We start from the raw sequence: 14,392 nt of genomic DNA on the forward strand, positions 1-14,392 counted from the left end.
CTTTTCCCGTTTTAGCATGGCGTGAAAAGCTGTTTCTAGCAATTTTTACTTGTTTTTTCTTCTTTCCCCTTCTCTCATCTCTCCTTTGCACGTACGACCATTTAATTCAATATATATTTTATTTGCTTATCGTCTATCTTCTCTCACTAGAATGTAAGCTATATGAAGGTATGGATTTTGTCTATTTTTGTTTGCTGCTGTATCCCCATGGCAAGAACAGTGCCTGGCTTATGTTAGGTACTCAGTTAATTAATAAATCCAAAGCCTTCCATCTAGAGATCTATAGTATTATTTCAGAGCTGGAAAAGACCAAGAAACTATATAGCTCTATTCTTAATTTACAGATGAAGACAACAAGACTCCCTTCATTGACTTTTTTGGTATCTTCCCAATACCACCGCAGCTTTCTTTTCTAATGTAATGAGAGTGGAACTCTAAGGGCATTGTGAGAATAGGTGTTATGGGACTCGTTAACCAACCTACAGTTTTTGCTTTGTCCTGTTTTCATTGAAACCTTGTATTTTAAAAAACTGGAATTTATGATAAACTTGTCAAACTCAATTAGCATTTGATATATACTTTTTTTTTTTTTTTTTTTGCTGTACGCGGGCCTCTCACTGCTGTGGCCTCTCCCGTTGCGGAGCACAGGCTCCGGACGCACGGGCTCAGCAGCCATGGCTCACGGGCCCAGCCGCCCCGCGGCACATGGGATCCTCCTAGACCGGGGCACGAACCCGTGTCCCCTGCATCGGCAGGCGGACTTTCAATCACTGCGCCACCAGGGTAGCCCTGATACATACTTTTTTTAATGGCTGACTAAACCAAATCAGGAGATACCTAAGTCTGATGAAGCAAAATGCTTATTGCTTGTATTAGTTTGCTAAGGCTGCCATATCAAAGTACCAAACTGGGTGGCTTAAACAACAGAAATTTATTTTGTCACAGTTCTGGAGGCTAGAAATCTGAGATCAAAGTGTTGAAATGATGATTTCTTCTAGGGCCTCTTTCCTTGGCTGGTAAAATTGCTGTCTTCTCCCTCTGTCTTCACATGTTCTTTCCTCTGTGCACACAGGGCTGTGTCCAAATTTCCTCTTCTTATATGAACACTGGGGCATATTGGATTAGGGCCCACCCTAATGACCTCATTTAACCTTAATTACCTCTATAAAAGCCCGGTCTCCAAGTGTAGTCAGTCCCATACTGAGGTATCCAGAGTTAGGACTCAACATATGAATTTGGGGGGGGGGATAATTTAGCCCATAATATCAATTTATGTGAATTCCTTACGCAGAGGACAGGGATGACAGCAGAAACTCCAGAAAATGAAAAACAATTGGTCCAAAATATCATTTGAACAGCTAACAAACTGAACTTGTGGTATTTGTTCTTATTAGGTACAATTTCCTGAAGAAAAGTTCATGGAAACTATTAAAAAGAAATGATTAAAAGTAACTGCTTTTTCTTTCAGACTTCTTTAAATTACCTCAAAATTCTCTTCCCAAAGATGTTTATTAAGTAAATACCTCTTATTTTGCCCAAAATGAAGTTTACCAAAAAGAAAATAAGTATCCTACCCAGAAGGTTCTGTGTTTTTATTGATTAGAATTGTGTACAGTTGTAATCCTTCCATCATACACATAACATACAGTAACTATCAAATATCTGATACTAAAATAACTTACTTACAAATTCTAATATTGAACACAGAATAATTCTATCCCTATTAAAAATAAAAACACAAAACCACTGAGGATCTTAGAAAATTTAAATTCAGACCGTTATTTCACAATTTGGAAATCTGAGTAATCCAACTTTAAGATGACTTTCTCATTGTTGAAGCTTGCTCTATCAATGTGTGATTTGGGACTTCCTCTTGTCTCAAGCCATTCCTGCATATGACGTACTTTGGAGGTGGGACCTTGCAATTGTCCTTGCACTGTGCCCTGGTCAGTGTTCTGGACCCAGCCTACTAATCCGAGCTTTTTACCCTCAGCCTAAGGGAAAGAAAAAGACAAGAGAGAGAAATCCAGTGAGATTGAACAAAACAAAATTAGACTACTATCTTTTGCCAGAATCTTGGCCTAGAATCAAGCCACTGAAACTAATTTGATGTTGTCCAGAACAGTCAAAACAGAACTACAGCAAGGAGAATCTCATTGCTGATCTTAACATGCAGTGTTGACCACTTGACTCCATTTCCTTCTTCCACCCTATAAAACCAGGCACCAGAATTTTTCACTATGTCGTCAATTTGGTTAAGTACTAAAGATTTAAGACCAAATCAGATGTTTTCAAAATGATTCCCTAAGGATGACTGTTGTTAGGATACTGGAGTATATCTTGTTCATTTTCTGTCTCCTAATCAAGAATCTACTGGGTATATTAAATAGAAAAAGCATGAAGCTATTTGATCCTTCTTTTTTTCTTTAACCAAGACCACACCTAAACAAATCCAGATGATTAAGTGTCCAATATCTCTTTAAAGATCATTAGAGAGTATTTTACAATTTCCTGGGCAAGGCAATCCACTGTTCTCACTGTAAAGAAACTGTTTAACCCAAGGTCTTTATGTTGCACCCAAAGCCCACTTTCTCTCATCCTCCTAGAGAAGGAAAAAGCAGCTGGTGATCAGCCTCTAAACACCAAAGTTTCATGAGACTACATTAACTATTGTTTTCACTTGACTTTCTTCTGTCTAAATAATCACAATGTCTTTAATGTTGCATAAGCTTATGAAAATCATCTAATCACTGTAGTTGCTCTTTTCTTAGACTTTCCAATGCTCTTTCCTTTAAATCACTAACTGTGGAATGACTGAAAATTGGGGAAAGGTAGCAATGTTTTAGAGGCAATTTTATTTTTGTAAAGTTTCCAATTAAGGATATTATAAAAGTTATTGACTGTTACATTCTATCTAAATAGAAGGGGTTAGATTACAAAAGAAAACGGCAGTTAACTTGATTGCATGTCCAAATGCCAGACTAGTGACCTAGTAAATATGGGAAATTGCTGGAGTCGGCCAAAGGAAATGTTATGCATAGCAAAACTATGTTTGATGAGGAACTGAAGTATTCATCAAATCAGTTACGTTCAAAGCAAAGACATGTTTGCATAATGAACAAGAGACTTTGGTCAAATAAATAACAGTTTAAAGGATACAGAGGAAATTAAGGAATGAAGAAAAATAAGAGATACCTACAGCATGATTGAGTGTTGTAGATTGTGGCATTAAAAAAGAATGCAGAGAATGGATTTGAATAAGACTCCACATCCAGCTGACTTTGTGTAACAACTGCACTCTTCTACTTCTTTTAACCTAGGGGAATGGGCTATCCCTAGTTCTTAGTTACCTTATATGGTAATTAGCTATAGGAATGATTGTGTTGAGTTTTGAGCAGGAGGTTATAACAGTACTGCTCAAAACTAATTTATTTAAATTTTAAATTGCAATATGATTTATCTGAACTCTGAGAGTGAACAAAACACTCCCAACTTTGACTGGTGTTGAGAATGGGGATTTCGTATGGGTTTTATTTGTGCACTCGATTCTGTTCTTATTTTATATATATATATATATACACACATTTATATGTATATTTATTTATTTGGTTGCACCAGGTCTTGGTTGCGGCAGGTGGGCTCCTTAGTTGCAGCTCACCAGCTCCTTAGTTGTGGCATGCGAACTCTTAGTTGTAGCATTAATGTGGGATCTAGTTTCCCGACCAGGGATCGAACCCAGGCCCCTTGTATTGGGAGCACGGAGTCTTATCCACTGTGCCATCAGGGAAGTCCCTGTTTTTATTTTTAAATGATAACATAATGTTGCTGAGTCATGTTCAGTTTTGAATATATATCTAAACAAGTAAGCAGTGTTTTCTCCTACGAAAATTCCAAAAAGCGAATTCTCCCTCATAATAATATTTCTGCTTGGATGGTCATCTGGAAACATTTGTTTTTTTTTGCGGTACGCGGGCCTCTCACTGTTGTGGCCTCTCCCGTTGCGGAGCACAGGCTCTGGATGCGCAGGCCCAGCGGCCATGGCTCACGAGCCCAGCCGCTCCGCGGCATGTGGGGTCTTCCCGGACCGGGGCACGAACCCGTGTCCCCTGCATCGGCAGGCGGACTCTCAACCACTGCGCCACCAGAGAAGCCCCTGGAAACATTTTAACGAATATAATCACCAACTCTAGTCTCAATCTAAAAAGAAAGTACCCTCAAACCAATAACCTAGACTTCCACCTTAGGAAACTAGAAAGAGAAGAGCAAACTGAATCCAAAACAAGCACAAAAAAGGAAATAATAAGGATTAGAGCAGGAGTTAATAGAGAAAAAAGAAAAAAAGAAAGGAAGGAAGGAAGGAAAGCAGGAAGAAAGAAAAAATAAATGAAACCAAAAGTTGATTCTTTAAAAAAACCAACAAAGTTGTCAAACCTTAAGCTAGCCCGATCAATAAAAAAAAAGAAAGAAGGCTCAAAGTACTAAAATCAGAAATGAAAGAGGGGACATTACCACCAACCTTACAAAAAAAAAAAAAGGATAATAAGGGAATAATATGAACAGTTGTATTCTAACAAATTAGATACCTTAGATTAAAAGAGCAGATACCTAGAAAGACTCAAAAACTACAGAAACTGAATTAAGAAGAAATAGAAAATCTGAATAGACCTATAACAAGAGATTGAATTAGTAATTAAAAACTGCCCATGATATGTCAATGGACATTTAGGTTGGTTCCATGTCCTGGCTATTGTAAATAGTGCTGCAATGAACACTGTCGTGCATGTCTCTTATTGAATTATGATTTTTTCAGGGTATATGCCCAGTAGTGGGATTGCTGGGTCATATGGTAGTTCTATTTTTAGTTTTTTAAGGAACCTCCATACTGTTTTCCATAGATGTGGCACATATATACAATAGAATATTACTCAGCCATAAAAAGAAATGAAACTGAGTTATTTGTAGTGAGGTGGATGGACCTAGAGTCTGTCATACAGAGTGAAGTAAATCAGAAAGAGAAAAACAAATACCGTATGCTAACGCATATAGATGGAATCTAAAAAAAAAAGTGGTACTGATGAACTTAGTTGCAGGGCAGGAATAAAGAGGTAGACATAGAGAAAAACTTGATGACATGGGGTGGGAGGGCAAAGCTGGGGTTAAGTGAGAGTAGCATCGACGTACATACACTACAGAATGTTAAATAGTTGGCTGGTGGGAAGCAGCAACATAGCACAGGGAGATCAGCTCAGTGCTTTGCGATGACTTAGAGGGTTGGGATAGGGAGGATGGGAGGGAGGCTCAAGAGGGAGGGGATGTGGGGACATGTGTATGGGTGTGGCTAATTCGCTTTGTTGTACAAATGAAACTAACATGGTATTGTGAAGCAATTATACTCCAATAAAGATGTATTAAAGGGCTTCCCTAGTAGCACAGTGGTTAAGAATCCGCCTGCCAATGCAGGGGACACAGGTTCGAGCCCTGGTCTGGGAAGATCCCACATGCTGCAGAGCCTGTGCGCCACACTACTGAAGTCCACGTGCCACAACTACTGAGCCTGTGCCCTAGAGCCCGCGAGCCACAACCACTGAGCCCACGTGCCACAACTACTGAAGCCCGCGCGCCTAGAGCCCATGCTCCGCAACAAGAAAAGCCACCGCAATGAGAAGCCCGCGCACCGCAACAAAGAATAGCCCCTGCTCACCACAACTAGAGAAAGCCCGCGTGCAGCAACTAAGACCCAATGCAGCCAAAAATAAATAAATAAATTTATATTTTAAAAAAATGGGCAAAGGATTTGGAGACATTTCTCCAAAGAAGAAATATCTTCTTCCATGTGCCAATAAGCACATGAAAAGATGTTCAACATCATTAATCATTAGAAGGCAAACAAAACCACAATGAGGGTATACACATACACCAGAATATTACACAGCCTTAAAAAGGAAATTTGAACAGATGCTACAACATGGATGACTCTTAAGGATGTTATGCTGGTGAAATAAGCAGGTCAGGAAAAAAACCGAATACTATATGATGCTACTTATATGAGTTACCTAGAGCAGTCAAATTCATACAGACAGAAAGAACTGTAACTGCCAGGGGCTAGGGAAGGGGAATCAGGAGTTATTGTTTAATGAGTACAGAGGTTCAGCTTTGCAAGATGAAAAGAGTTCTGTGGATGGATGATGGTGATGGTACCATAACAATATGAACGTACTTAAGGTCACTGAACTGTATACTCAAAAGGGTTAAAATGGCAAATTTTACATTATGTATATTTCACCACAATTAAAAAAAATGTGTTCTATAGTTTCCAAATATTTGGGAATTTCCCAGTTTTCTGTTATTGATGGCAGTTTAGTTTCATTATGGTCATAGGAGAACATGCTTTATATGACGTAAATCCTTTTAAATTCATTGATACCTCAAAACAAAACAACAAAAAACCACAATGAGATACCACTTCACACTCACCACGATGGCTATAATAAAGAAGCCAGACAATAACAACTGTTGACAATTGGGAGAAATTGGAATTCTCATGCATTGATAGTGGGACTGTAAAATGGTGCAGCTGCTTTGGAAAACTGCTTTGGCAGTTCCTCAAAAAGTTATACATGGAGTTATCATGTGACCCAGCAATCTACTCCTAGGTATATATACCCAAGGGAACTGAAAATAATGTTTACATAAAAACAGGTATATAAATGTTCACAGCATCATTATTTATAACAGATAAAAAGTAGAAACAACCTAAATGCCCATGAATTGATGATTGGATATATACAATGTGTTATATCCATACAGTGGAATATTTTTTTAAACAATTAGTTTATTATTTATTTATTTGGCCACACTGCAAGGCTTGTGGGATCTTAGTTCCCCAACCAGGGATTGAACCCAGGCCCTGGCAGTGAATGTGCCGAGTCCTAACCACTGGACTGCCAGGGAATTCCCCATACAATGGAATATTACCCAGCCATAAAAAGAAATGAAGTACTGATATAAGCTACAACATGGATAAATCTTGAAAACATGTCAAGTGAAAGAAGCCAAACACAAAAGGCCACATATTGTATGATTCCATTTACATTAAATGTCCAGAACAGGCAAATCCACAGAGATAGAAATGAGGTTAGTGGTTGCCAGGGGCTGGGGGGATGAAGAGTGAGTGCTAATGGGTGTGGGGTTTCTTTTTGGGGTGATAAAATGTTCTGGAATTAGTGTACATCTTTATGAATACTAAAAAACCACTGTATTATACACTTCTAAAAAAATAAATTTATTATTTATTTAATTGTTATTCTTTTTTGGCCACGTTGGGTCTTCGGTGCTGCGTGTGGGCTTTCTCTAGTTGCAGCGAGCAGGGGCTACTCTTCGTTGCGGTGGGCAGGCTTCTCATTTCAGTGGCTTCTCCTGTTGTGGAGCACGGGCTCTAGGCACACGGGCTTTGGTAGTTGTGGCTCGCAGGCTTTAGAGCACAGCCTCAGTAGTTGCAGCGCACGGGCTTAGTTGCTCTGCGGCATGTGGGATCTTCCCGGACCAGGGCTCGAACCTGTGTCCCCTGCACTGGCAGGCGATTCTTAACCACTGCACCACCAGGGAAGACCTGTATTATACACTTTAAAAGGGTGATTTTAAAAAAATATTTATTTATTTATTTTATTTATTTATTTAGTTTTGGCTACGTTGGGTCTTAGTTGCCTTAAGCGGGATCTTCGTTGCAGTGCAGGGGCTCTTCGTTGCGGTGCATGGGCTTCTCTCTAGTTGTGGCGTGAGGGCTCTAGAGCACGTGGGCTCTGTAGTTGTGGTGCATGGGCTCAGTAGTTGCGGTGAGTGGGCTTAGTAGCCCCGCGGCATGTGGGATCTTAGTTCCCCGACCAGGGATTGAACCCACGTCTCCTGCATTGGAAGGTGGATTCTTAACCACTGGACCACCAGGGAAGTCCCAAAAGGGTGAATTTTATGGAATGTGAATTATATTCTAACTTTAAAAAAAAATCCCTTCAAGTATTATCACTCATTCTAGGAGTGATGGAGTTAAATTAAGAGGCTAGATGATATCAACACATAAAAAGACTGTAGCAAAACAAAATAATTGTTAAAATGAACATATATAATAAAATGATTATAAGTAGTCAAGAATAAACTACAAGTCTAATTAAGGGGAAAAAAGGATGACATTTTCCTTGCAGTTTTCCAAATCAATATTTGTTTTTCTGCATTCTTTTATTCTCTCTTTAAATTGAGGGGTGGGAGGCGCAGTAGAGAAAGATGGAGTATACTGCCATCTGGTCCTTTTCGCTCAACAACTTTAATTAATCTTTGAGGCTGCCACCTCCATTTACTAAATCACAGGAACTTACCATACGTAATTAGTAGCAAAGCTAATTGGAACATAGCTCTTGCTATGACTTTCAGTAATTCTTTTTTTTCCAATAGGCACTTCATATATGAGCATGAAACAGGAGGAAATGATTTGCAAGTAATTGGAAAAAGAGGTAGTGATATTTAACATTCATATTTCAAAGATTCACGTTTGAATTTTAAGTACCACAGTCCCCGGAATGTGACACTTGGCAAGTTCTGCAGTCTTAACTCAGTATCTTTGGGGTTGGAGATACATTGGGAAGGCAATAGCCTGATACCCCTCTACAGAAGACAGAAGGCAAACTGAGATTGCATCTGTGTGTGCCCATTGAGGGAGGATTAGTGATATTAAGACAGAGGCTGTCAACAGTTTGTTCATCCCCTCAACTACTCCCTAATATCAAATAGGAATACCAGGCTCCATGTTCAATGTTACCGTTACTTACCCTGGAATGGATAAAGTATTTTCATTAGAAAAGCTTCACCTGGAAAAGGTAATTGTTCTTTAAAAGCTAAAATAAGCGGAAAGGAATTACATAGGGGAATGGGAGAGGTTGAAAAAGGAAAGAGGTCTGAAGAAAATGCAGCAGCTGCAGAGGAAGCAATTAAATGTCACAAGTTCACTTAAATGCCATCTCTTTGATCAATGTTAACTTTCCTACAAGAATTGTGACTTGGTTTGATGATGCCACAACAGGGAGAACTGGGGAAGCCCTCTATTCCCCTTTGGAAAAGAGAAGCTCACCCATATGTGTCTAGGTACTCAAGTACCACTGCTAGAAAAGACCAATAATAACAGTAGACAAATTTTCCATTTGCATTGTTTTACCCACTGCAAAGCATTTTCATACCCATTGTTTTACAAACCACCTCTTTGCCATCCAGCTACCAAACAGAAAGGTTCTCCAATGCATATTTTTCAGGAACATGTCTCTTGTTCCCATGCTCATACCCTAGATATGTCCCCAAAGCCTGTAAGCCACATACCTGAGTGTACTTGCGGAAAAACACACCTTGCACTTTCCCAAAAACTTCATAATCCACTGATATCAGGGTGTTCCCTTCTGCCATACTCACGCTCAGACCTGTCAGAGACCATGAAAGCAGAAAAGTAAAGGACTCATTATCCTAAACCCGGGCCCCCAATCCTGAGGCAGAAAGGGTCACACACACACCTCTCCATCGTTAACCACTGTGACCTCTCCCTGACCTTAAGGTGCCAGTACTTCGGAGTAAGTAAGCGGTCACGTGTAAGCGCCGGTGTGTGAAGTTAACAGGAAGACACCCGGGCAACGGAGCCCACAGAGGCCTCTTTTGGGGCAATTACCTGCTTATCCAGTTACCTCCCTACACCCATCCCCGGTCCCGCTCCCTCTCCATCCTTCCCTCTTCCCACGCGAACCTGGCTTCCGCGCCCCCACCAGAATGCCCTATTAATATTTTAGGGCTAATCGAACTGATGAGCACGCCCCGGGGCGCTGCCCCAGGCTCACTCTCCTCGTCCTCCTCTCCGGTGGACTACCCGGGAGACCAGCAGGCCAACTGTTCCCCCGGTTGCGTAACCGCCGCGCCCGGTAGCTTAGAACGCGGCTCCTCCTTCGCTGTCTCTCAGGCCCATCACCTCCGCCGGCCAATCACGCACGGCGCGCTCGGCCCAGAGCCCGCCCAGAGGGTGGGATTTCGGGACGCCAGTGTCTAGTAGCTCCAGAGCCTCCGATTGGCGGGGGGGCGGGATCTGTCCAGGGTCTCGGCTAGGATTCTGCACACCGAGCCCTCACCCCACCTCTGTCACTAAGCGCACGCCTTTTTTCATTTTCTAGCGGGGACAAAGACGAAGAAACACTTGAGATAAATCCAATCATTCTGTAAATATTTACTGAGAGCCTCTGTGTGCCAGGCACATTTCTAGGTGGTTGACATACGTTAATGAACAAAAAGGATCCCTGGACCGGAGGAGATTAAATTCTGGAGGCAGATGATAAACACTAAACATCATAAACAAACAGACAAATTAAATAGAAGACATACAACTTTTCTGCCCTTTTTCTCAGTTCTCCTCCAATTCTGAGTCATGCCTAAGTCTGGAATTGGTAGCAGCGGAGATAAGTGTATAGGAGGTCCCAGTGGAGGTTATTTCTCCCTCTGTGATTCTGGAAGCGGCCCACCAGAGTCTACCTTACTAAGAAAACTACAAACAATGCTTATCTAAAGCAATCAATCCATCAATCACAAGCACAAGCAAAATAACCCATAATCACAACTGAATCAGTCAATCTAAGCCAAGTGACCAAGTTGCATGAATTTCTTTTGGGAGAAGGGAATTGTCAAGGGGAGTTGTGGGTGATGATTGTTAAAAATAGGGTCACCTTGGGCTTCCCTGGTGGCGCAGTGGTTGAGGGTCCGCCTGCCGATGCAGGGGACACGGGTTCGTGCCCCAGTCCGGGAAGATCCCACATGCCGCGGAGCAGCTGGGCCCGTGAGCCATGGCCGCTGAGCCTGCGCGTCCGGAGCCTGCGCTCCGCAACGGGAGAGGCCACAACAGTGAGAGGCCCGCGTACCGCAACAACAACAACAACAAAAAAAATAGGGTCACCTTATAGATAACTAATGAGAACATACTGTATAGCACAGGGAACTCTACTTAATGCACTTGTGGTGACCTAAATGGGAAGGAAATCCAAAAAAGAGGGGACATATGTATATGTATAGCTGATTCATTTTTCTGTACAGCAGAAACTAACACAACACTGTAAAGCAACTATACTCCAATAAAAATTAATTAAAAAAAAAAGTAGGGTCACCTTGAAGGCATTTGAATACAGATACCCTTAAGATTAAGAATGTGTATGAAGGAAAACTGTGGTGTTTATCGTTGCTCTTTGGAGTGCTTGTGTACCTTACATCCCTTCATAACATAAGATGCCATTTGTGAATATGCCAGGTTGGCAGACTTGGCAAGGTGAGATGGATTTGCAATGGGAGCCATGGAGGTTCATTATTCCATTAGCTGCCCACGACAAAGTGAGGATCCAGATCCTGGAGAATCATACAACCTCAGTGCTGGCGTTGGGGTGGGAGTGGGGTGGGAAGCTGAACTGAATTGTTACACTTGGTAATATTTGAAAATAATGCTGAACAGAGTAACTGGCTTACATTATTTAAAACTTATTTTTTAAAAACTAGTTTCTCTGTAGAATTAACCTATTGAGTATCTACTGTGTATATACACTGCAGGATATACAAAGATGGATGGTATATAATCTTTGCCCTCAAAGAGTTTTTTATTTAGTGTAAGGGACAAATACGCGTGCAAATGATGACAATACAATGCACAACATGCTAATTCAATTCCACAAGCATCCACTGAGAGCTCGTCATGAGCCAGCCCTGTGCTAGAACAAGGACAGAAAATATTATGAGAACACAAAGGAGCAAAGAGAGTCATTCTGGCTGGGAAGAGTGGGAAAGCATTCTTGGAGGAACCAGCATATTACCCAAGGTTACACAACCACAAACAGTAAGTGATGGAGCTGGGATCTAGTTCCAAGCAGTCTGAGTACAGAACCTACTCCCATGAATGCTATGCTCCACCACCTCCCAGTACGTGGAGCTTGGAGTAAGGCCACTGAGGTAAGAAAGTGCAAGTAGTCAGGTGTGGCTGGACCAGGGTTTCTCAACCCTGGCTGCACATTAGGACCTTGGGGAAAGCTTTGTAAAATCCTGATACCCAGGCCTCACTCCCAGAAATTGCTTTCTAGGTAGTCCTAAAGCACAGCCAAGGTTCAGATGCCCTGGACTAGCCTCTGGGGAGGCAAGATTGGAAAGGTAGGCTGGACCTAATCTGGCAAGCTGAAGTTCCATGCTAAGCTACACATTTCAACTTTATCCTATAGGTAAAGAAGAAGCCACTGGGTAGGAGAATTATGGGGTCAGAAGTATTCAGGATAATTATTCTGGCAGCAGCCAGAAGGACAGGTTTGGGGAGCAGATGAATAGCAGTTAGGAGAGTGATGTCATCCCAGTGAGAAGTGAGGGAGAAACTCACCTAGGGTTGTAGAAACGTAAAGGAGGGGACATATATAAGAGACATCGCAGGGTAACTTCAACAGAACCTGCTGACCAGTTAGAGAGAGGGGGTGACAAAGTGGGAGGAGTAGAAGATGACTGATGCTTTCAGCATGAGAGGAAACACTGGAGAAGTAGATTGGGGAATGCGGAGGTGATCACAACTTCGTTTTCTGTCATATTGAGTTTGTGGTTCCTGAAGAACATTCACGTGCAAGTGCTACATGGGAATTTGGAAATTTGAGTCCGTAATTAAGGAGAGAGAACTAAGCTAGATATCATTTAAACATAGGTGAGACCTGAAATTTCAGCATTTGGCTGAAATCATTAAGGAAGAGTTGTCTGAAACTACATTTATATGAGAAATACGAGGGCCTTGGAGAACACCTACATTTGGGGGGAAGGTGAGGAAAAGACACAAATGCAAGGACATGAAAGAAGAAACCAAGAAGGCACACAGGAGAAAGTGAGAAGAGTTCCAACGGAGAGAAAAATCAATGTCAAATGAGTAGGCTGAAGAAATAGCAGCTTTTGTCTTTAGGGTCATTGGAAGGTCACTGGTAGCCTAGCAGTTAAATAAAGCAGACAGAGGGGAACCAGACCACAATGGACTGGACAATGAGGGGGAGTCGAGGAAGTGGGGGCAGGAAATGTAAAGTTTTCTATTAAGAAGTGGAGAAGAGGAGAAAGGAATGGGACCCTAAGGTGAAAGATGTGGCCAAGGGAAATGAGGCTTTTTGTGCAGGGCAAAGTTAAGCATATTCTAAAACCACAGAAGCGTGTGTGGATAGATACAACTTGAAGTTAACAAGATGCAGGGGTAAAGTGAGTCAATTCCTGGACGGTACTGAAAGGGACTAAGTCAAGAGAACTCAAGGAAAGACAAAGATTCTTCTTCCTCATAAACAAGAGGGAAAGAAGTCAAGATGGAGGGAGGCACCCTGGGAAATTCTGCCAGGCTGGAGGGGAGCTTCTGGAGTTGATGACAGGCAAGCCCCATGCTGAGATAACTGGGACCTTGAGAAGAGTGGGAAATGTCTGAAAATGCATACATATAGAAGGCATTGGAGAGGCAGCTAGGAAAGAAAACAAGGCATAAAAGGACTGCCTTGGAACACCACCAAGGCATTTCTTTATAACATGTAAAAGCTGTATTATGACATGTTGAAGTATTAACACCGACCACTGCTGTCTATATTATTTTCCATGTGCATGAATCTTTTAAGTAGTTACAGGGAAAAAAGTAAGCTGCCTGTTCCAAACAGCTTACACAAATGAACTGAAGTATGAAGACAAATAAACTCTCTTCTGATGTTAGCAAGTTATGGAGTATCTTTAGTGTTGAAACCAGGTTATACTGAGCATTTTCGATCTGGTAGTTAACTTTATTATCATTACACTTGTCTGAGTCACTCCTGGGCCCTAAGAAGAGAGGGCCAGAGTTACCACGTGAGAGTAAAACATTATATCAAAATAATTAGATTGGCTACAAAAATTTCCCCCCTTCTGCGTAGCAAAACCTAGCCGACTTGCTAAAATTTGACGCAAGCTCCAAACTATTTGCGAGGAAAAGCATGGAGAGATAATATACAGCCGTACCTGGGGCCCGTACAAGGCAGCCGAACGTGCTAAGAAAGGCTATCAGCAGGCCCACTCCCGCTAAGGGGGCAGACACCGGAATCCGGCGGCAGAATGACTTGAGGGCACATCTAGGCGCTCCGTCTTTTGCCAGAGAAGGGCACACCCCAGGATCTGAGACCATCGCTCTGAGAGAAATCCAAGCTCTTTGATGGAGCCCCAGAAAAGCCTCTCCCACCCCATTCCCCCGTCCCCTAAGGGCAGAGCTGGAAGGAGCTGCAGAGTTGGCGGGACACCGGGTCAGGCGACACTCTGGTCGACCGCGCCCGCGCCCGGGGCGGCGCCAGGTGGTGTGCGGACTGCGCTTGCGCACGCCTCA

General features: G+C 42.1%; 1 protein-coding gene across 3 annotated transcripts; it reads right to left on the bottom strand.

Moving 5' to 3' along the window:
• Nucleotides 1-1,577: 1,577 nt before the first annotated feature.
• ACYP1 (acylphosphatase 1) lies at nt 1,578-14,343 on the bottom strand. 3 transcript variants are annotated; one of them, XM_004262250.4, is made up of 3 exons: nt 14,035-14,343; nt 9,358-9,455; nt 1,578-1,994 (listed from the first exon to the last, which is right to left on the bottom strand). In XM_004262250.4, the coding sequence occupies exons 1-3, from the start codon at nt 14,195-14,197 to the stop codon at nt 1,779-1,781; spliced, it is 477 nt and encodes a 158-aa protein (XP_004262298.1). In that variant the 5' UTR covers nt 14,198-14,343; the 3' UTR covers nt 1,578-1,778. The 3 variants fall into 3 exon arrangements, with proteins under 3 accessions (XP_004262298.1, XP_033263007.1, XP_004262299.1); XM_033407116.2 differs by lacking the exon at nt 14,035-14,343 and adding an exon at nt 9,773-10,336; XM_004262251.3 differs by lacking the exon at nt 14,035-14,343 and adding an exon at nt 9,864-9,967.
• Nucleotides 14,344-14,392: the final 49 nt, after the last annotated feature.

The sequence above is a fragment of the Orcinus orca genome, chromosome 2 (assembly GCF_937001465.1).
Source record: "Orcinus orca chromosome 2, mOrcOrc1.1, whole genome shotgun sequence".
NCBI lineage: Eukaryota > Metazoa > Chordata > Mammalia > Artiodactyla > Delphinidae > Orcinus > Orcinus orca.